General features: G+C 44.0%; 6 protein-coding genes across 6 annotated transcripts; 2 read left to right on the top strand and 4 right to left on the bottom strand.

Annotated features, from left to right (window-relative positions):
* Nucleotides 1–340: 340 nt before the first annotated feature.
* Nucleotides 341–3,848, bottom strand: SS1G_06611 (hypothetical protein; the record flags this gene model as incomplete). Its single annotated transcript, XM_001592320.1, has 4 exons — nt 341–2,308; nt 2,360–3,106; nt 3,623–3,701; nt 3,805–3,848. 4 exons carry the CDS (start codon nt 3,846–3,848, stop codon nt 341–343), a joined length of 2,838 nt encoding a protein of 945 aa, XP_001592370.1.
* Nucleotides 3,849–5,355: 1,507 nt separating this feature from the next.
* Nucleotides 5,356–6,203, top strand: SS1G_06610 (predicted protein; the record flags this gene model as incomplete). Its single annotated transcript, XM_001592319.1, has 2 exons — nt 5,356–5,827; nt 5,956–6,203. The coding sequence occupies 2 exons, from the start codon at nt 5,356–5,358 to the stop codon at nt 6,201–6,203; spliced, it is 720 nt and encodes a 239-aa protein (XP_001592369.1).
* Nucleotides 6,204–6,819: 616 nt separating this feature from the next.
* SS1G_06609 (hypothetical protein) lies at nt 6,820–13,376 on the bottom strand (the record flags this gene model as incomplete). The annotated part of the gene is made up of 7 exons (XM_001592318.1): nt 6,820–9,644; nt 9,726–10,426; nt 10,922–11,341; nt 11,925–12,470; nt 12,581–12,802; nt 12,861–12,961; nt 13,362–13,376. 7 exons carry the CDS (start codon nt 13,374–13,376, stop codon nt 6,820–6,822), a joined length of 4,830 nt encoding a protein of 1,609 aa, XP_001592368.1.
* Nucleotides 13,377–15,161: 1,785 nt separating this feature from the next.
* On the bottom strand, nt 15,162–15,608 carry SS1G_06608 (predicted protein; the record flags this gene model as incomplete). The annotated part of the gene is made up of 3 exons (XM_001592317.1): nt 15,162–15,242; nt 15,532–15,554; nt 15,593–15,608. 3 exons carry the CDS (start codon nt 15,606–15,608, stop codon nt 15,162–15,164), a joined length of 120 nt encoding a protein of 39 aa, XP_001592367.1.
* Nucleotides 15,609–15,903: 295 nt separating this feature from the next.
* Nucleotides 15,904–18,707, top strand: SS1G_06607 (hypothetical protein; the record flags this gene model as incomplete). The annotated part of the gene is made up of 5 exons (XM_001592316.1): nt 15,904–15,951; nt 16,071–16,569; nt 16,833–17,583; nt 18,168–18,311; nt 18,350–18,707. The coding sequence occupies 5 exons, from the start codon at nt 15,904–15,906 to the stop codon at nt 18,705–18,707; spliced, it is 1,800 nt and encodes a 599-aa protein (XP_001592366.1).
* A 1,806-nt stretch (nt 18,708–20,513) lies between these two features.
* SS1G_06606 (hypothetical protein) lies at nt 20,514–23,114 on the bottom strand (the record flags this gene model as incomplete). The annotated part of the gene is made up of 2 exons (XM_001592315.1): nt 20,514–22,764; nt 22,948–23,114. The coding sequence occupies 2 exons, from the start codon at nt 23,112–23,114 to the stop codon at nt 20,514–20,516; spliced, it is 2,418 nt and encodes an 805-aa protein (XP_001592365.1).
* Nucleotides 23,115–23,402: the final 288 nt, after the last annotated feature.

The following is a 23,402-nucleotide window of genomic DNA, read 5'->3' as shown; positions in this document are numbered from 1 at the left end:
CAACTACCTACCTACTCAAAACCTGATTCATCCTCTTACTTAGAAAAGAATTGTCCCTCCCAAGAAACCAGCCCCCAAAAATTATGGCCATAGAGCGTTTTTCATTGTAAATGCACCTGTCCTGTCCATTTTCGCATTTACACCTATTTCTGGTATTGCCTCCCATTTCCTGCCCATTTTCTCTCCAGAATCAAGAAAAAAATTGTCAGTTGTCAAATGACAAATAATAAATTAAAAATCTTTTGCGTATGTGGCGGCAATAATGCAAACGCAACGTAGTCGTAAATCGAAAAAAAACATAAAAAAGGTAGAATAAAAAAGAATGAATGAGTATATGCTATTAAATAGCTCCCTCTTCACCGTCTAAAACCCTCCTTGCAGCATCTAATCTTCGTCTCCAAATTCTAGAATCATAATTTCCCGCTTCCGTATTCTGTAAACCCAAGATACATTTTCCCAGACTAGCGACTAATCGCTCGACGAGAATTTGATCATCGTTGGAAAGCATCTGGGTTGGTGAAGTTCGTGCCTTGTTGCGATTATTTTCTAGGGATGTGGTGCGTGTTGGATGACAAGGGGTACTAGAGGCGGTACCAGGTGGGGTGAAGTTATTTGGATATTCTCTGAGTTTGGTGGAAAGAGGGAAGCTACGAGCAGTGCTGTTAGAGGTAACAGAATCGAGGGAGCGATTTCTAGAGTGTAGGTCGGGTCTGATGTCAATATCGTATAATCCAGAGCCTCGAGCTATTCCAATGTCGTTATAGTCATGGATTGCGGTGTTTCTGGGCAAAGAGCCAAATGTTGATCTTTTGTTTCCAATAGAACCGGCTCTTTTTGAATTATAAGGAGCGATTGTGGGTGAGTCCGGAGCGTTATGATTACGTATATCGGTATAAGGAGCTGTTGAATCGAAAGGATATTCCTCATCTTCACTACTTTCTTCATCGTCCATATTTGACTTGGCAGTCGCAAAAGTGGCTAGAGTAGAAATAGAAGCGTTACTGTCGGATCTAAGATGAACCACGGATGATCGTTGACTAGGGTCATGATCATTCTCCACAAGAGGCATTGGAGCTGTTGGTCCTCGTGTTGTTTCTACGGAATCCTCTGAGGTAATACTTCCTCTTCTTTCCCGACTCATCGTACCCATTGCGCTATGTAGGAAGAAATGTTCGTAATCAAATGCATCTTCACGATCCTCGTGTGATATCTGCTCGGTCACTGATTCGTGATAAATTGATGCATCACTGTTGTCCTCATGGTCAAACTCATTGAATTCTTCACGATCGTCATTGTAGCTATGGTTGCTTGAAATTTCCGACTCTTCTGAACACGTGTCATAGCCCTCTTCTTCCACTATCGGTGTATGATTTTGACGTGGGCTCGATAATTCAGGTGATTTCACTTGGCTCTCGTCCACATCTTCATATATGCTCGTAGCATCTGATTTGGGATAGTTTGGAGCTTGTCTTGTAGATGACTGGGACAGGTGTACAGAGTATGTATCCTTGGAAGAATCGCCATTCTGAGCTCCATTCGATTGACCGTGATCTACCACTGAATCTGTCTTTGCGTCCTGACCATTAACACCTCCATTGTACCACTGCTCCCCGGCCGTGAATGGACTAGGCGTCCGTAAACTTTGGAGACTGCGACGTTTCATATTATCATCCCTCGCACGATCTCGCAAAGCTGACAATCTTCCTTTCAGGTCATGCATTTGATGCTGTATATCCTGCATTCTAATGCTTGAAGTTGACGAAGAACGACTCAAGCGTCCTTCTCGTACGGTTGAATAATCTCTATCAGGATTAGTCCAGCCATTAGTCCTGTCATCAAATTCGGGAACCCCATCCTCGACCAGAGGTTCAAGATACGATGCTTGAGAGGGGGATACCCTGTTATGTGGTGAAGATCGACCGGATCCTATTGGCCTTATATTTCCATTACTCTCCTCCTTGATGATTGGCGGGGAACCTGGCGATGCTGGATTTGATGCGTGCGAGCCCATACTACTTCTAGTTCTATACGTAGCTGCCGCGCTTGAGGCACGAACTGGGAATGCCGTTGCTCGTGAGGGAGATATATTATTTTCGCTCCAAACCCTCGAATGACCAGGACTCAAAGCTGCCGAGCTTGTATGGAAACTAGAAAATGATCGTTGTCTTGAAGGTACACCACTTATGCGCCGGTCGATTTGTAAGAGAGATGGATTGGTTAAAGGACTACTGCTGTAAATCGAAGGCATGGAAATAGAAGGCGTTACATAAAGGGAGCTTCGCGCTCGTGTTAAATTCCCCTCCATATTCTAAAATGCAATGGTTAGTGGATGAACCTGGTTTGAATCTACACAACTCACATTGAGTCGACGTTTGGCATTCAATAAAATTTGTTCGGCCCTTCTACTCAAAGCAGCACTTGAATTTTGATCATCCTCCCCATCTTCAAAATTTCCTTCCCTGCGCGATAATCTACGTGTTTCCGTTTCGACAAGCTCTTCGCGATAAGTGTCCGTATAAGATTCCGCCACACTCTCCTCATCATCACCCTGGAAATTACTATCATCCACGCTGACTGTATCATCGATATCTTCAAACATCGCAGATTGTGGTTCTGAAGTAATAGTACTTGCTGATTCCACAGATATTTTCCTCTCGTGCGTTCCAGTCTTGGTTCCAGATCTTCTCAATTCATGTCCCAATGATACTGAGCTTACTCGATGACCGTTTTGAAGTTGTTGCTGCTTGATAAACCTTCGCTCGGCAGGACCAGGTAATTTCTTCGCTGGTGTACTTTCCGCCTCTGTAACCTCGCCTATATCTGATAACATTGTTCCATTCCCATATATAATCGGCGTAGTTGGTGTCTTAGACGGCAGCCCACTTTGATATTTGGAATCGGCTGGCCGTTGCCATGCATCTTCCGACATGGAAGCAAATTGAAAAGAGGTATGCCGCGAAGATGATTCAGAATCATAAGTCGTTTCATTTTGTAATGGAAGAATCATATCTGGTTCCGTTAAAGTAGGACTTTGTGACTCAGGTCGAGGTGGATAAGCCATGATTGTTGTAGTACTGGAGGTGGAGGATTGAGTCTGCATGATGACCTAGTGCCAGATGCTACCATGAGAGCAGAAGTTCTTTATTTTCTGGTCTAAAATTGCGAATTGGAAAGACAACTGTATAAAGTTTGACATTTGACCATCCAATGAAGGATTTTGCTTGTTCTTGTGGATAGTTTTTGGCGCAAGTCGTTGGTAGTACTATAAGTCGGCGATTATTGATAGGTTGATATAAAATTCGTAAGGATTCGGGATAGGGGCCATTCGTGTTATTATTCCTATATCATGGTCGTACGACGTTGCAGCTAATTCACATAATCATGGTGAATATTTGGAAAAAGGGAAAATTGGAGATGCTAGGAGAATGAAGAATATAAGACAAGAGGTATGTAAGTATACTCCGTACACAATACCTTGTTAGGATGTATTGATGTGAATAAATGTGCTTATTTCCAATATTGCATTCGCTCGCATACTTGTATAGGTTACTAGATATTTAATACCACCAGTACCTAATAAGTATCCCCACGAGAAAATAAATGTCGGACATAACCTACATACAGTACCAATGTACCAGGTACAGGAAGGCACAGTATCTACTTTGTAACCCAGTACGGAGTATTTAATCCTGGCATACCTTCTAGGGAGCTATCAGCTACATCAGTGGATTTGACATTTCGAGGACAATCCACGGATCACAAACTGTACAGAGATGAGATTGTATGGGGATTTTTCTTAATTACGAGAAATCGGTTCCACAGATTAATATCTCATTTGCCAATGCCATAGTTAGCATTATTGCAGGTACGGAGTATCATCCATGGTGTTTGAAGATCTTTGCTGGAAGGGGAAGGGGAAGGGGAAGTGGAATATAAAGAGCGGAGTGAGATAGTATTCCTCCATCCATCTATCTTCTCTTCTCAATTGTCTATCCTGATGTTATAAACATCGATGAGTGGAGAAGATAGAAGACACAAAGAAGTTTCTGCAACCAAACTATTATCAATTGACCAATTTAATCATATTATCTGAGTACCTGTACATACATAACCTTACCATATTACCATCACTTATTAGGATTCCCATCCTCCAACCACTGCAAGGTACAGAACAGAAAACATACAAGCAAACAGGCACAGGAACAAGCACCTGCCATTTCCGGGAACCACAAATCAGCCCTTGGTAAGTTAGCCCTCTTGAAAAATCCTTGTAAACCCACCCACGTTGATATAAACTTATGTATGTATGTACGCAGCGTATGTATGTACCGCGTAATAAATTGTCAATTTGTCAACCTTAAACTCCAGAAAGTCAAGGGCCATGAAATTTGACTCCATAGAAAAATCGAAAGCAAATCGAAATGCAAATCTAGAACTTCAAGGGAAGAAAAATTGAAACTTTGATCATCATGATCATCAAATTTATAAAATAAGATTGAATAAATAATATCTATCTACCTATACCAAATCGCCAATTATCTCCTTCCACAAACTCAAGAGACAATCCCTCAAGTGTCAAACGGAACGAAATATGTCAGATAGAAGAAACCCATCAGATCCTTACCAAAAACTACGAATATAAGGTTGACGATAGATTAAAAAACCCTACAGCCCAAGGAAAAATCCAAACGGTTATGATATAAAATTTCCGAAATTGGGCTTAAAGTCAAATTATTACAAACACATTATTATAGTTTAATTGAGTAATATATCTCAATCAAGAACACAACTTCTCTAATTTGTATTAATCACTACCTATTGTATTAAACATTTATCATATCATATCATATCATATGAAATCAAACACATTATCCCGAATTATGGCGACATACTGATGGATCGGAATGAAATATCATTTCTACAAGGCTGAGTGAGTAAGTGCTGCCGAAGATCGCCAGATTAAGGGGTAACCTTAACTACCTACTGCGTATATAATACGCAGTCGAAATATTACCGGCGAGGTGCAACAGTCTTTCCGATCAATGGTAATTCTACTGTATGTACAATACATATCGATCAAAAGATGTTAGAAGATGAGATCTGGACGTTATGCCGGCAGGATATCTCTCAGATATCGGTGGATGGATGAGTCATGAGATGTTCAGTAGCTCCATTGAGAGTGGGAGGGAGTCATAAGTTTATACTCATTTGGAAGTCCTTATACAAGTTGTCAATATCTATATATACGTTGCCTACAGATACTCCGGACAAGTTTTCATATCATCTTTTTGCTTTTCTCTAAAGACATCTATCTATCCCGTGTACAAGTATCACTGAGAAAAAAACAACTCAACCATGACCACAGCACCCCCCAGTACCCCCCTCACCCATGTTGGCCCAACCTTCACCATCCATCCCTGCACTCCCTCCGACCTCCCCTCCATGCAAAAAATCTACACCCACTCCTTCGAAAACGACGCATTCCGACTCGCCCGCTGGCCCGCCTCCACCGTCCCCCCCTCAACATTCAACCCCTGGATCACCAACGTATTTGCCAAATATCTCCGAACACCACACACAATGACATGGAAAGTTGTTGAAAATTCCACGGGGAATATAGCCGGGTGGACGCATTGGAGTCCCGCGCACGAGGTGAGTGTGGAAGAGGAAGAATCGCAGAAGAAAGAGGAGGAGAGGGAGGAAAGGGAGAGAGAGGAGAAGGGGGAGGAAAAGTTTCCCGTGGGTTCTGTGGTGGAGATTTGTGAGGCGAAGGTTGAGGGGTGGAAGGGGTTGAGGGAGAGGTGGTATAGGAGGGGGGATATGTATTGTTCGTTATTCTTGTTTCTTTTTCCTTTTTTCTATCCCCGATTCCCATTTCCCACCACTCAACCCCTCAACCACCCTTCACCCCACCATCCAACCCCCCCTCTCACTAACACACACCCCCCAAAACAGTAATCTACGTCCTAACCATCTCCCCCACGTACCAAAAACTCGGTCTAGGAACCTACCTCCTAAACAGCATCCTTAGTCTCGCCGACAGCCAATCAAAAAGTTGTTATCTAGAAGCTACTGCTGCGGGGTATCCGATATATGAGCGTGTGGGATTCAAGACGGTTGAGGTGATGGAGGTGGATATGGGGGTTTGTGGGGTGGGGAGGAATTGGGCGATGATTAGGGAGCCGGGGGTTGGTGGTGGGTAGGGAGAGGGAGAGGAAGGGAGGGAGAAAGGGGTGGAAAGTAGACGGGATAATGAAAGGGTTAAAATGAAGGGGACTATTGCAATATTCCATGGTATATCTAGTTAGATTAATACCAGAGCTAAAGCAAAACATTATTTAACAATCACACTTTAAATCGAGTAAGGGAATGAGAGTATAACAATTCCATTTGTTTTTACACTGTAGCTAGTATCTAGCCATCTCAATACTATAATTCTATCTAAACGAATGGCCGGAAACAAAACACAACAAAAGAGAAAACAGAACAAAAATTACCCTCCTGTGAGAGCCGAGCAATCCTTCCATCGAGCGCGTGATGAGCTGATCCACACGCCCCCATTCCTCCTCATCTTTTTACTTTTCTTTCATCGATAATAATATAACCTTACTAAAAAGACAAATCTGCCCCTCATAGCCAGCCAGCCAGCCATTCGCAATAATGAAAAACGAATGACCAATATCTTATCTCAACAGAAGCATCGATCCATCGATCCACCTATACCATACACCTTTCGAAAGAAATAAACTCGCCACCATTCCACATCTTAACAACCACCAACAAAAACAATACTACCATTCCTCACCCCCTCATTCACCTTCAATTCATCTTATTTCCACTCTCCTCCTGAATCTCCTCCAACTCACCACCCATTCCACATCCACTCCTCATTCCCTTCGAATTTTCCTTCTCAACCTTCAAAGGCTCAACCCGATCAACATTTCTCCAACCGTCCACCTCCTCCAGTCCTTCCAACCCCTCAAACCCGACTTTCTTCAAGTGACTAGTCTTCAAGCACCCCATCTTCAAATTTCCGTTTCCACTACCATTTTCATATGCGATTCCGTTTCCATTTATACACTTAATCATCGCAGCTTCCGGCTCAATAACCGTATCACCACTCAAATTTCCATGTTGCGTCAAACCAGTTTGAACTCCCCCTTCAGCACCAGCCACGCCACAACAACTACCCGAAGGAACCTCATGCAAACCAACAGCAGAACCGGAGCTTCTACCTGCAGCCCTCCCAAAATCGCTCCCTACAACCACCGTATCCGCACTAGCATTCGCATGTCCATTATCCTCACTAAGAACCAAACCATTTGTCCTCCTAACCGTCGCCAAATTTGCATTTGGCAATTTAAGCGTATCAATCCTATGATCATCACTCCTTAAACGAAGAATTCCACTCCCAAGCCCACCGACCATTTGCGAATGCTCCGAAACTGACGAATGACTCTGACTCTTAAAACACCTATTGCACAATTTACGAATCCAATTTTCCGTGCCATTAGAACCCGAACTACCACTCGCACAATTGCGATCACGGGAACAAGCGACGAGACTACCTGAATGATCTGGTGTCAATTGTCTCATGGGATCGTAAGCTGGAGGACTTCGGGCCCATCTCTCTCCGCTCATTGGTTTCGAATTTGTCGGCCCATTCCAAGGATAATGTCCACACATGGGTGTTGGATGTTCCGTCATTCCATGTGCATCTATAATTCCGCTCACCTGTCTAAAAGGCTGGGCTTTAGGACGTGCAGCTCGATTGACACAGGTAATGATGAGGAAGACGAGGGAACCAAAGCCGGCGAGAATCAGAAAGACCATGATGAGTTTGAGGCCGATGTTCTTGTGTTTGACTGATTGAAGACATTGGTAGTGCATATATGTGTTTCCAATGAAACGGTCGCAATCATCTTCTATTTGTGGTACCCAATCATCGGGCCAGAAACCTCGACGATTATGAACGGATGAAAACTTTGTATCTCCATGTAAAAACTTACCACATTTAAGATTTCCTTGTAGATCGTTGATGCAGTGGAAGATTTTAATGTCAATTGGGTGATCTGTGCTGGTTGGTTGCGCAACTTGCACTGGAGAATTTGATTGTTCTGTGACAGTCGCTTGTTCTGTGGCGGTTGGTTCTATTGTGATAGTTGGTTGTGCTGTAGAATTCAATTGATTTGTGGTATTAAATTGCGCTGGAGCACCAGACAAAGAACTCTGTGTCCCATGTTGGTAATCTGGTCTGTATATACACCAGCCATCAGAAGTACGAATCCAAGGCAGCTCACACGATTCAGCTTGCCAACTAGGAGCAATACCACGCTTCTCGGTTGGAATTTCACCACGTCGTTGACGTATTTGCTTGCGAGGGCGGGACAGCGGTTCTTGAGGATGCTGGCGTTGATAATTGGGGTCGAAGAAACATCGGCCATCCTTAGTACAGATCCAAGGAGGTTCACACGCTCCAGCCGTGGGAAGAGCGATAACAATGGTTGTGGTGGCAGAGATATAGACAGACGTAGAAGTAGATTCGAGAGCAGGGCTAGAGGTACGCGCCGGAGTCAAAATTGTAGTGACTTCCGTCTTCTGGCTTGTAATCTCACCACGAGGTTGAAGCTCTGGACTTGAAGGACCAGAAAAAGAAACCTTAAGTGGCTCATCACCATCTTGCCAATTGAAAATGCATTTGCCATCAACGTAAGTCCAAGGAGATGAACATGAATCAGCAGGATAGTCTCCGCCCACACCTTTGACCTCATCTTTCACAGCTTCAGCACGAGGTTGATGCTCAGGGCCCAGAAGCTCCGGAAAAGATCTCTTAGATGTATCTTCACTGTCTTGCCAAACATAAAAGCACCAATTATCCTCATCATCGTGGTGCCAAGGCGATGGACACCAGCGCGCCTCAGCCAGAAAGGCTACGCCAATACATTGTTTTGGCAGTTTTGACCTCAGAGACTTAGGCGAATGAATTTCCGAATAAAAAGGTGAGTGGGCTCCAGAATAATATCCCGGTTCATCCTCATCAGCCGAAAATACGCTTCGAGGAACACATATGTCTTCAACACTAACAAGCCAGCGAAATGAATCGTTCGGATCGGCTGCAGTTATGCCTCCACTCTTATCACTCACAGTTACATCACGACGTTTTTGTTCTGAAGATACCAATTTCCGAGACTCAGGTCCCCCAAATCCCAAGGGTCGCCTTGATGAGCCACGATAATAGCACCAACCGTCAGTGGTATGAACCCAGAATTCTGGACAGGAATCAGCCGGATATGGTCTGGGTTCGAGCTTAGCCTCCTCATTTACTTTCGCTTCATGGCGTCGTTGTTTCGACGACACCAACATTTTAGACACGGGTGGATAAAAGTCCGGTTTATCGTCATCAGGCCCAAAGCCACTTCGATAAACACACCAGCCATCAGTGGTACGAACCCAACGAGGTTTGCATACATCAGCCCGATAAGGCTTGTAGTTGACTTCGTTCTCCGTACTTACTGCCGCTTCACGGGGCTGTTGTGCTGTATTGGGTTCGCGAGGTTCTGCTTTGATGGAGATAGAAATTGGTTTGTTTTCTGCTGGCTTTTGTCCATTTACCAAACCGTGAGGACATCTTCCTCCGTTCCTAACTGCACTTTCGTAAGAACAAGTGTTGATAACCTGGAGCGTGGGCGTGGGTTTGCGCGTTGAAGTTGAAGTTGACGACGTACTCCTTGGCTGATCCAAGTGCTTGTTGTCACGAGGTTCAGCTGAGAGAGGAGCGTCATCATCGTTCACAATTAGAGAGCGAGGCGTAGGTCGCCATTTACGGGGACTACACTTTCCACCATACTTGCGTCGTTCTTGCCAAGAACAACGTCCGGGAAATACACGGTCATCATCTCTAGTTGGGAGAATTGGTCGTAGGGGGCACTTTCCTCCGTTTCTACTTTTTATCTCCGCAGAACAATGTTGCAACCGCTCGATTTTGGACTTGGCTTGGTGTGTCGAGCCATCAAGTGTGTAATCACCATATTGAATACCGTCCACAGTGTCGTCACTCACGTGCTCGGAGCGTTCAACCTGTTCGCTGGCAGAGGGGTTCGCTGGCTTATCCGATGTCGACTCTCGAATGCGTAATTGTTGAACAAGTAGCTTGGCAGTTTTGACAAAACGAATTGGAACATGGGTGACTTGACGTTCGAGTTCTTTCGATATCGAGAAGTTTGGAGGATGTTCCAAATCTTTCACGACAGGTTCGCCCAAATGCTGTCTGTGCTTATTGCGAAGTGCTATTGATGGCAAGAAAGCAATGCAAATGACGAGAGCAATCACTGTAATCTTCAAGACAACTTTAAAAGCTGTATAATAGTGCGAGTTGGCAACCTGGTGCTCTGTATCAATGCGAACAGGTGCCTTTGGTTTTCTTGGCCTAAGAATGTCAGTTGGCATGGTTTGAAATGAACGTTTTCACTTACGAAAAAAACGGCGGCATCCTGAAAGATGGGCTGGAGAGCCAGTTCAACGGTGAGAAAAGAAGTTATGATAATTTAAAATACTTTATTATAATGTTGAGAATGATACTTGTCTCCAAAAGTGTGTTAACAATACGACACAGTTGTGTCTGAAAAAATTGCGAATGAGCAGAAGAAGCATGAGAGGAAAAGAAAACATGCACGGAAATAGGTCTACTCCATAAAGTAAACAATGAATCTTGCAACGCGAGGAAAGCACGAGAAGCACGTTGAAATGAATGACCAGGAATAAGCGGTCACTCTTTCCATAATAGTTGGGTTTGTCTATCTTGAGAAACTTCGAGGGGTAGTGATGGCAATCATTTATTGAAAAACGTGTACTTTATTTCATCAGGCCAAAAACTGTGATAGATTTTAGTCGACGTTTCGTCGAGTATTTTAATCTATTTTACAGGCCGGGTGGTCCAGCTCCATGACCAACTCCACTAAACCCCGAGACGTCTGCATTCGAATACATCAGGTTCATACCTGGCCACTCGTTCTCCATTTGATAAACCGTATGATCATAGCCAGTTGGTGGCATATAATTTGGGCTGTGGCCCATAGAGGATTCTTCTTTGGTATACTGTTGCTGCTGCTGTTTCCTCATGTGTAAGCTTATGATAATTGGCTCAGCTTGAGCGTCAAAGCTAGATAGAAGGGCTTTCGAATCCTCCCATCGTCGACCAAATGTTCTCAGGGACTCCTTGATATGATTTATACAGTTAATGCTGCGGTCAATTTGACCAAGCCCAGTAACTGCTGGAAGAGGCGGTAGGGAAGAAGAGCTCGCCCCACTAGCAATGCGTGATCCGTTAAATATTTGATCTTGACTGTCGGATAACACAGCCATCAATTGACTGCCAATAAAATATACTCGTAGTGCGTCGTGGTAAGTATAAAATGCCTTGTTGATAGGATCCTGGCTGATAGGGAAAATTCTCTGCATATACGTTATTGCGTATTCAAAGATTAAATTCTTCGCATAGTCTGACACGACGTGGACTCGGCATGACGGGGCAAGACAATAGACATAACTATAAAGTAGCTCCAAATCAAAGAAATCCTTGAAGACGAGTGGCAGCGAATCGGGAAAGGACTCAGACCACTCTCGCATTTCTCGGCACATCTTCCAGAGATACGTCGAGCCTTGTGGTAATGGCTCTCGACTGGACTGAAACAGCTCCTGATACCAACTCGATTGAGCACGCCTCAATTGCCATAACAAATGGGCAGCTTCCATAGAATGGGGTCCAGATACTGAATCCCTGTGATCCATTGAAGGGAAAGTGGGCGACACGGACGGATATTCCACATTAGATGAGTCGTCCGTGAAAGAAAATGCCCTTGCGTGGACCATGCTGATGGATCTAATTTTATGAACATTCATTCTTTTGATGCGGAGGATTCGCTTACCTGTCGAGCGAATAAACGCAATAAAATATCCTCCTCCTCATATCTAAGGCCTTCCTGTCGGGCTGTTGCTCTCCAGGTGGGTCCTGATGGAATCCCAAATCAACAATTGCTCGACAAGTAAAGCCCATCAACTGCCAACTATCAAAGTGAGCTGGATCAAGCATTGCATATTGAACGAATAGAACCAAGGCCTGAATTTGCGAGACATGACCAGGCATGAGAACATGGTCAGCATATGCAAGCGCACGGCCAGCCCAAGAAACACCTTCCTCGTATTTGGAGTCTAAATAACTTCGGGATTGAGCTGTAGATGATATGGCTAGGACCATATAGAACATCCAATTCTCGAAATCAGTGACCCGTTGACTATTGCCGGGATAAATTTTATCTAATGCATTGAATAGAGCAGTCTCGGAGACAATCGGATACAAAGCAAATATGTTGTCCAGATAATACTGAATCAACTTCGTTGCCGCGTGTCTTGGTGGCAATTGTAAAGACCGGGGCTCAGGTAGTTCGTCATGATTGGCCGCCGAAAGAATAAGTCTGGCGAATGTCATGTTAGTTGTAGAGGATTCGAAATCACGCGTAGTAGCATGGACAGATCTACAGGGTCAGCATAAATCGTTCATGTAAGAGGGATGTGAATATCTCACAGAAAACCAAAATCGGAAACCAGCTCATTTACATCAGCAGCCTCCCTCTTTCTTGCCGCCTTGCCGTGAATCACGGCTCTTATGGTAGCCAGAGAGTCTTTCCGATCCGGTAGTTCCGTTGGCGTATCTAAATCATGCATCGCAACAGATGCTTTTCTTAATCTAGCATATGCCAAACGTTTTTCGAGCTTCTCGACTCGAGACTCAAGAGAAGCAACATAACTTTTGGCCGTTAGCTATAAAAAAACAAGACTAAATTTTTGGGGGATAATCTTCTCACCTCCTCTCCTTTCCCTTCGCGAACTGATCATTTGCACTCGAACATTCGCTCGCTCGTCCAGATTTCTCACACGCACTACATGCGGGTAATTTTCCATCGCACTATATAAATGTTAGTTGACTTCTATTTAAGGCCAAAAGTTCTAGACCTTGACTTTTGCGGCTCGACCTAGTATGTATTAGCTATTTGCCCTCAAACTGCTCGCTGAATAAGCTCACATCTTGAACATGCTGAGACGGGTCTGGATACTCGTAGAAGCGGAGTATCAGCTGGGAGTTGCCTTCGATGCATCCTTGCGCTAGCACTTGAATACCAATATTAGGATTCTATGCGAGAGAATCTCAGTGTTGATATCTCATAACCCCGTTACCATTAAAAAAGTTGCTACAGAATGGACGCATGCATGTCAGCGAAGTTATACGGATGCATGGTTAAACTCAAAAGTTTATTTAATGATGGAAAGTGCAAGTCCAAGGGAAAAGAGCCTATACTTCGAGGTACCTTCCTCAAGACCATATTGCAGATTATGCAAGCAACCACGTTAGAAGCTTCTATATTATGTAAAGTAATTGCGGCGCTTAGGAATCGATGAATATCGCAGCTGCCATAAAGACAAGTACATAAATTTACTAGGAAAATAGCATAGAGTATGTCACACACGGATGAATTCAAATATACGAATTCAAACGCAACCACTTCGCAACGATATGGGTGGAAAGATCCACTAACACAGACAAAAGTGGAATATTTCAACCCACCTTCTGAACAAGCGCAATTCTGACCAACGGAGTTGCCGCCTACTCCGTAGACTTGTAGCGGAAGTAAAAGTATTAATCCGTCTGGATCGTCTCGCAGCGGTGTCCAAGGGTGTAAGGAAAGTTGTAGTCAACAGGATTCATGCCCTTGTTTATCGATAGATGACTGAGTACTTCTGGCCGTCTTAATTATTCGATTTTCCGTTCCATTATATGACCGAAGAATTATTGTTTTCAACGTCGAAAGCCGGGTTTGCCTCCACGGATATTTGAAGGTCGCCTGTTTGAAAACTACTCTTCCTCGGCCGAAGTCGTCAGTAATCACGACACCAACAGCCGTAGAGGGTCCGAATCTGATGTGCTTTGAGGATGCTCGGAGGCTCCGAACGACTTGCATCAATTATCCCACTGAAATGGGCACCTCGATGGTGGATTGCTGCAGAATCCTTGAGTACGTACTCCGTACAGCCGTTCCTTCGGTAATCGGTAAATCTCACGGACAGGTAGAATTTGGCGTTTAATGATCTTTTGATTTCTACGCCCCACTAGAGCGCTGGTAAAGCTGCAGGGCAAAAATTGTTAATTGTCAGGATTGCAAAAGGGGAAGAAAGAAAACAAAGAAACAGACAGCGGGAAGACGGCTTATTTGATTCTGCACGACCGACCAGCTCTTATCGTGTAGAATCGTCGGACGTGCAAATCATTCTCCCGTGACCACAAACCTACTACGGAGAAACATTAGACGTATTATAGTCGACAGTATGCTGTAGAACAATTCCAGGAGCAGAACGTTCGCGGAGAAGTCGCTCTTTTTAGTCAATTCCAATCAATTGATAGGCTGCCAGTTCCGCCCGATGTGCATAATTACCTAGCAGCTACATACGCAGTACAGCTTACCATCCGATGCTTCATGGTTGCGGGCATGTGTTTCAATGAGGCATGATGATTGCTTTTCCTGCTTCGCACAGGCAGACCAAACACAAACACGAAAAGACAAAGTAAAGGAGGGAGGATGGGAGTGACGGCAAAGAAGTTAATAAATAAATAAGGCAATGTTATCTCATTCGTTTCATCAACCTCGGAAGAAAGTCTTGGGTACCTCCGAGCTCTGATATAATACAACAACAATGATCGATCCTTCATCAGTCCCAAGTCTTATCCATGGCATAATCTGCCCCTCAATGTCCTCGGTAAGACAATCATTTCAAGGCTAGAAGTTAAATAGAGCCCTATTTAAGGATTACCCAAGTTTCCAGCCATGAATGTTTGTGTACTACATGATCAATAATCAATCTCGTTGGTGATGTATACTACCTAGTAGGTACCCAGCATTTGTTACAGTTCCTTCTCAACATCATATCATCCATCCTTTGGTGCAATCCTCATTGATGCAGCTGGGACCTCGCTCGATTAGACTGGTGGACTATCTAGGTTTTGATCGGGCTTCTCATGATGAGTAGACTACCGGTACGTATATATCTTGATAATTAGTGGAATCTATGTCTAACCAGATAGTTTGTCAATTAGTCAGGCTTACAACATGCAGTCACCTATGTACGATGTTGGAAGAAGCTCTTGTCAAGAAGTTGTTAAACCAATTCTTCGTATTCGTTGAATCATTATAGGACTAGGACTGGAGCTAGAATTACGTTAACTTGTCAGGTGTTTCCTGCATTAGGCAGGGGATTTCTTTGTTTCTCGAGTAAAGTTTGTATGCCCATGATAGATCAATATTTCATGTTTCTGCAACCTCGTGGTATTGACATTGACATACCGTATCTTACCAGGTTTAACTTTGCCTTGCTCCACAGGGCCACATATTGATCGCAGGGATAATTTCTCAAAGTCGTTTTGCTCGGGCAGCTTTCTTAATTCGTAAAATCTTTAATCGTAATTGCCGTCCCCCCCAAACTTACCAATGTAGTAAGGGCAATCCATCCTAACGGTCAAGATTTCCACCTCCTACCATTAACGTACCTTTTCTAACGGCCATTTCTATTCGGCATACCTTTCTCTTATGGGCTCCCACGATAAGCTCTGTGACTAAAATAACGTCAGGTGTTTTTGGAGTTTCATTCGACAATCTGTGGATGGATAGTACGATCAGTACAACTTCATTTCTGATGATGAATCCTTAACGATAACCCACCCTGACAATGATAAGCCTTGCCAAATATTGGCGCTATAACGACGACAAAAATCAACTTACCCATTCTAGCTTCTCTCGTTGTCAATGGACCCAGCAGATTTATTTCGACAAGCCTTAGGCTCTGTCAATAGAGCCCGCGATGCAAAGCTCCTTCGCGCAAGAGAGAGCTCGCACGAAAGCGAGGATGGTTCGCGGAGGATCGCACATACCCTGACTGCCTGCTGTAGATGCCGCCAGGTTTGTAATACGCTCTTATTTTTACCAATTCGCAATACAAAATAAACTGACATTTTTGTCATTCTTTAGAGGAAAACAAGATGTGATCCCAATTTACCACGATGCCTGCCCTGTGAGCGTGCCGGTGCAGTATGCGAGTACTTCGATACAACGAAAGGCAAAAAGATCTCTAGGGCATATGTGATAAGGCTGCAAGACAAAGTTCGGGCATTGGAGACGGAACTGAGTCAATTGCTTGAAGAAGAAGGAAATCCCCCAAACTCGGAAGATATTGTACGTCCTGGAGGTTTGATTCGACTTAGGGAAGATGACGAAACTCCACGTTACCTGGGTCCTTCGAGTGGGATTGCGATGACTCGGATAGTGATGGAAGAGGCAAAGAAATATACAGATACCAGGAGTATACGAGAGCTCGTGCCTGAAGTGCGCCAACGTCGAACTCCTGCACAATCGCCAGAGGCAGTATCGGAGCGAAAGAAATCTTATCCTATGATATCTGCTGTACCGGCACCAACATTACCAAGCCGCCTTGTGACCGACAAATTGGTGGAGTTATTTAATCAGAAAGGTCAGTCAATGAATTCTCTTCCTCTGCCGACTAGTGAAATGCTTTATTGCATTCTTTCGTTTGCTTGACACGACAATGGAAATTTTGAAGGATAAAGGTGAATTTAATGAAGCCTCGAGGATATACAAGTCTTTTCAGACTGCTAATTAAGGTTTGGCGAAGAAGCTTTGTCACATATAGCCGATTGTGAGCTCAATTTTGGCTTAAACCCTCATCTTCATTGTGGACTCCAACTCCTGTAATCCTCGCTAACTATCCTGCAGCACAGTACATGCTCCCTACTTTACACGAGCCTACATTCGCCAGGAATCTTCAAGAAGTCTATGATGGAGATACGGACCCATATAAAAACTTCGTACTTCGTATGGTCCTAGCGATAAGTATGCAGAAGCTGGATGCGCAGTATGCTGGCCTTGCTGACAGCTACTATCTGGCTGCCATGGGATACATTGAAGATGTAATAAGACCGAAAGACATCAAGACACTACAGTGCCTCGTTCTGATCGCTCAATACTCAATGCTAACCCCTACCCGTACCGCTATTTACTACATCGTGGGGCTTGCCACGAGGTTGTGCCAACAGCTAGGCCTGGCGGAAGAGAAGACAATTACTCAAGGAGTATCGCTTGGCTTAGTAGACCCACTACAACTTGATATGCGACGAAGGCTGGCTTGGATTGTCTTATCTATGGAGTTTGGTTTAGCTCAGTCGATGGGGAGGCCTAATGCTTTCGCAACTGGGAAGGACCATTTGGACATACAATTTTTTGAAACAGTGGACGATGAGTACATCACTGCCGATGGCATACTTCCTGGTCCAATGTCGGAAAAAAAGCGCCTAGCCATCCACTTCTTTCGAATGAGATTGTTGCAAGCGGAGATCCGGAGGACGCTCTATTTGCGGAAAAGAGACGAGCCAAAGAACGAGGACCATCCTTGGTATGATCAAATGGTTCAAAAGTTGAAGGATTGGCTCGAGTCTTCTCCTGAAAATCCTTCGTGGAGCAGAATTTGGTAAGTGACACTACTCAGTGCTCTACAAACCAGCTTGGCCATTTCGAATATTTTGTGTTCGTAAAACAAGGCCGTGCTAATATACTGTTAGGTTTACTGGGAGGTACAACACGATGATAATCTTCTTGTTTCGTCCTTCACCTCAAGTTCCCCAACCATTTCATCGTTCGGCGATATTGTGTTACAATGCAGCTTCAAGAAATATAGTGATCCAAAGCGAGCAATTAAAAACAGGGATGATTGACTTGACGTGGCCATTTCTTCTATCTCTCTTCATGGCTATAAATACAATCTTATGGTGTATTTCATATTCCGAAGTGCGCGCCCTTCACACAAAGGAAGAGCTGGAAGAACATATTGCTCTGGCTCTAGACATTGTTGCGCATTCTCGCGACCGGTGGCCAGGAACTCAATCAACAGCAGAACTTTACATGACGCTCACTAAAGCCTGTCTCAAGAGCTATGAACTTGGCGATAATTTCCTTTCATCATTTTCTGCCACTTCTCCATCGCTGACTGACGCAAACTCACCCTCCGCATCCGAATACTCTAGTGCAACCTCAGCCTCAATTGCTCACTCGCAGCATAATGCGCAACATAACAACACGTATCAAACACCACCACAATTCGGACACGTTTTCAACCAAACGCCGGAGCAAATACCTTCATATGACTACAGCCACCCTTTACCTCCGGTCCAACCTTCTTTTCGGTCCAACTCAATCTTTGTAAGTCCCTCTAGTGGGCAATCTAATCGTCGATTCAGCTACTTTCCTCCAGAATTCACACAGCCACAGCAGCCGCAGTCTTATCCTTTGCCTTGGGCCCCTGCCTCAAACCCACAGCAGCATCAAGTACCAGATCAAGTATCATTACCACCCATGCAACATCCATTGGTAACTAATGTATCCTATTTCTCGCCACCTGAATACTACAACTTTCCACCCCACTTGTTCTCACCGGACAGCTTCGATATGGGAGTGAGGACGGGTAGTCTGAGTCAAGAGCAACAAACGGAATTGATGCACAGCTTAGAGACTGAAGGGTTAACGGAGATTAACAACTTTATGAATCACGTCCCACAGTATGAGCACCCCATCAAATATGAGCAACAATTTACTTGATGAATAACCTTCATTGTTAGGTTTTGATCGTGAGCAGACGAGTAGATAATGATGTCTGTACCATAGTCAAGCTTCGGAGGCTTGAATGTTTTATTGCGTTTTTACTTTTTATTTGATATCCACGTCGACATGAGCGGACGAGCTATGAAATCGTTACTAGGTGTCAGGTGTCAGGTGTCAGGTTTCACAGCGTGGCTTTACTTGATAGCGTTTGGCGTCCTTTTATCATTAGCTAAATCTTTCACTTACAAAATGTACTACATAGTTACTCATTTAATGCATTCCAAAACACAGATATTACTACCTGCATTTGCATATTACTGCAGTATGTTAATGCTCATACTCTTTCTCCCTTAGCCCCAGACGCGTTCTCTACTGTATCAACCATCCCCCCTTAAGTACTAAACTTTCATGCATAAGCGACTTCATCCTTCAACTTTTTATAATCCTGTCCTCCATTTCACCTATTAACCCAAACTCCATACACAGCCCCGCAATCCAGATCCATATTATTCATAATAGTAAGGATTAGCTATAGACTCATTTGTATTCGAGAGGATTATGAGTTTATAATATCTATATATGTATAATTTCTGCAGGGTGGAAAACGCTATGGGGGGATGCGGGTCAAGAAGGAAGGAGTATTTTTTGAGTGGTGCAAGAAGGCGGTTTTGAGATTGAGATTGAGATCGAGATCGGTGGGGTGGGTACGGTAGTTAGGGGGAGGAGTAGGGGGAGGGAAGGGAGGCAGCGAAGGATGAGATGGAAGAGATGGAAGTGGTGGAGGGTTTGTGGGTAGAGGGGCTTGGGATGTGGTTTTTGGAGGTGGTGTTTGTGGCGTTGGGAGATTTGGGTGGTGGTTGATAATGAGAAGATGGAAGTGCAAGATCTTACGTCTTACTTTTTTCATCAAGGTGAAATATAGGTACATCAAAAGATAATTAATAATTTAAAGTCCCTCAGTATTCTCGGATCATTAGGACTCATTTTCCTTGCCATTTTTGTTTAATCTCATTGGTTATTTTGTCAATTCTCCTATTCTATTTTTTGTATTCTACGAGGTTATTTCGTCTCGAGACAAATTTACTTTGAGTAAAAGACATCATACACAAATCAAAGAAGCACATTTCCCGGAAACGATAGAAAGGGATAAAAGCATATCTATAATCATTCTCACTTTAGCTTAATATATCTTCAAGATCCAGTTGTAATTCTTGGTTATTTGAGATCAGGGAAAATATCATGAAATGTAGGATGAGATGGATGACTATAAACGTAGCACTTAGCTAGGCAATCTACGTGATCTACAAGGCCCGTTTATAATACGGCATCGATGTAACAAACGCATGGTACTACAAAAGCACCTGAGCTTTTGAATTCGCAAGGGGAAGACCTAGGAAAGACGTGGAGATGAAGTATGTTAAGCGCAGACTCCAGAGCGCTCCCTATGCACTACATATCATTTGATCTATTAATCCTATGCACAATAGACAGGAAGGGATTTTATACACGGAATTAACACTAATGTCTTATTTCTCTTTGCTAATTTAACGATTGATTAAGGTTCCGAATCATGGTAATCTAAAATAAGTGTTGCCATTCCCCTATAGGATGGCGCGCTTATGGCATATAGCAGAATGAATCTGATATGCCTCCGTTTCCCATCCATTTGAATCCATGTCTAAAATTTTGTGTATCGTAGCTTATTGCTTGTCGATGATTGAACACGAGAATTGCGCTTTGGGTCTCTTGTATTTGTAACACAATAGTTGAAGAATTGTGTTTCATAAGAATAAAGGAAAGTAATTAATCGACCTCTTCCTCAATCGTCTCAAATTCTTCATTGCCTTCTGTCTCGCCATCGGCTTTTATATCCTGTATACCAGCCACTGTTCCATTCAAGCTGCTTTTCCCCTTTCCTCTAACACCTCTCTTCTTCTTCTTTAGCCCAGTACCATCACCCCCAACGGGAGCTTCTCGGATCCATCTAACGATTGCCTGGGCCCTATCAGTACTGATAGGATACTCCTTTCCATCCTCCTGTGCCCACCTCTTTGGCAGTTCTCTTCCCTCAGCCTTTCTAGCTTCCTCTTCCTGTCTCCTTTGTCTAGCTGCTACTGCCGCATGAAAACTTGCTTCATCGTGGACACGATCATCCTCAAGTGCTTCCATTATGGCTTGCTGTTTTAATCTTTCTTTCTTTTCCGCAGCCGTTTCTTTCTGTTGATTACTTGAAGCTTGGCCCGGTAATGGTGCAGGTGCGCAAAGAGTTTCCCAAGAGGCGGCAAGAGAGATCCAGTTATCGTTGCGGCGTATTACTTCAATCCAGTCGGCACGAGATGGAGATCTTGATGCTTGAAAAATAGGATAGCCGTCGCAAACACGGGCTAGTCGCGCGACCATGTGTGCGTGCCGTTGAAGTTCACGGGCAGAGGTCTGTACAAGGCAGTGACAAAGTAAAAGAGAATGGAGCGCATCTGTTAAGAGGGGGTGATAGGTAAGAGCTTCGTGGCAATCGGCTTGAGCAAGTATATGCTGAGCTGCCTCGGAATGGGACGCGCGAAGTTGCTGCTTAGTTGTTAAGGCTGTGGCTGTTTCTGGGTAAGGAGGAAGATCAGCGGGCGGGGTTGCAGAGAATAAGGACGATATTTGGTAGACCTTGGGTGGAGGTAGAGACGGTAAATCATGCGGTCGAGAAGTACTAGATTGAGGCCGACTTCTTCCATTGTGGCCAGTATGAGGTACAAGTGCATCAGAAAGTTGACCATTACTTAATGATGCGTTACTTTCCAAATCCAGCCCTTTCTTGTTGTGCTTGATTTGAGGTTGTCGAGGGATTTTGTAACCATTCGCAGCTAAATTTACTTTGCGCACAAATTCCTCAGTGATCTCGGCTGGAAGGCCAGGGGTGTAATCCAGATGCGACAAGTATGCTACATAATCTTTTAATGCCCTCTTCGCATTTGTCTTCACAATTTTCCGTGACTCCATACGTTTTCGATGTGCTTCTTTTTCGGCTGAGGTTATCTCGGGTGCTTCATTTGCGGCATCATGGGTCCCGTTTGTCTTTCCATTAGTTTTTTCTCCATTACTTGAATCTTCATTGGAAGGCCAAGGACTTTTCATGGTCTTGTCTATATCTTCCCATGAAATTAAGTCTCCATGGGAGTGCGTATGTGATAGAGCAGCATCAACATGTTGACAAGCGATAGTCAAGTAAACACCGGCACGGTGGAACAGGAGTTGGGTCTCAAGACTACTTGGGTGGTCCTCTTCGTCTAACTTAAATTCGTCTCTCCATCTACCACTTTGTTTTCGCTGAGCTTCAGCTGCAGCTTCACTTGCTAGCTGAATTTGCTGTCGACCTGCCTTGTGCTGGTTCTGATAATATCTACAGACTTGTAAAGCAGAAGTAAGATCTTGTGCCGCTCCCACAAAATCCTCCTTGAATATTTTTGTAACAGCTCGAGTCCTTAATATCTCGCCTTCGCTCGGACTATCTGCTATGGCTTCGTCCAGAGGTTGCAGACTTGTACATTCTGCCAACTGCCGCGAAGGGATCTTCTCATGAAAAAAGTGAACGTATTTGGCATCCGAATCATTGGGATTTCTCTGCAGGACAAGCTGGGCTACATCCTCCAGTGTAGACGCAGATTGCATGGTCGCAACACTACATGCAATTTCATCCAGATGATATGCCTTCGATAGCTTTTGAGTGGCCTGTTCCCGCATCCGATGTTTTCGTTCTTTACTTAATTTCGCATTCCCGCCTCCTCCCCCAATCCCCAGACCCAGCGCCGTGCCGCCGTTCCCTAATAATCCATTCCCAGCATTGAGAGAATTTGAAAGAGAAGATGATGTTACACCGCTGGCGGCGCGCACCGCCAGATTCGTAGCATCGTCAACGAGCTGACGAATCTTAAAAATATCGAAGAAGACCGCGGGGTCAATCGGCCGAGGCCGGGGAAGGGCATAATTGTTATTTGCGAGAGATTCTAAAACTTCTGGAGGCAATTGTAGCCATGGCCCATGGAAGGAGGAGATATAACGCCAATGCCTGTGGATATGTTAGTCGGACGTTTCAAATGTAAATGCGGGACGCGCATTGAAGCAATTCATGAAAAAATATTGTTGATGCACAATTTCGCCTCATAACTTCAAGTATCGCATCTGCGAAACCAGCAATGGCATCCGCGCATGATGTGCAATAGGATTACAGTATTGTAAATACTTGACATACTTGTTGCGACAAATAATAAGTGCAGATGTTGATGGCTGTTGGGCGGACTTGGGATTTTTTGCTTTTGGCATTGATGTAGCTGATGCCGGTAATGGCGCGGGATTCGCGGGGATTTGGGCCTCTGGAGAATCGCCATTGCTTTCGCTCTTATTCTTCTTCTTTGCCATAGTTAGGATATATCTTCAATGATATTGGATATGGATACTCCATGGTATTACCTCCCGGGACAAAATTTGAATGATAGCACAAGCAATTTCAACCGAGATTTTTGCACGCTATGAAGAATATGTTCATCGTTCAGACTACAGCTCCTTTCATTAAGGAAAGATTCACTGTGAAAGTACGGCAAAGCTTTTAAAATCGTCTTTCATTATTTCAACGGGTAATTACGACTATATTAGACATCACGTCGTAACTTCTACTACTTTCTCGCTACTGATCTTCTGAGGCTGACT

This window comes from Sclerotinia sclerotiorum, genomic scaffold (genome assembly GCF_000146945.2).
Source record: "Sclerotinia sclerotiorum 1980 UF-70 scaffold_8 genomic scaffold, whole genome shotgun sequence".
Taxonomy (NCBI): Eukaryota; Fungi; Ascomycota; class Leotiomycetes; order Helotiales; family Sclerotiniaceae; genus Sclerotinia; species Sclerotinia sclerotiorum.
This window is presented reverse-complemented; position numbering and strand designations above follow the sequence as displayed.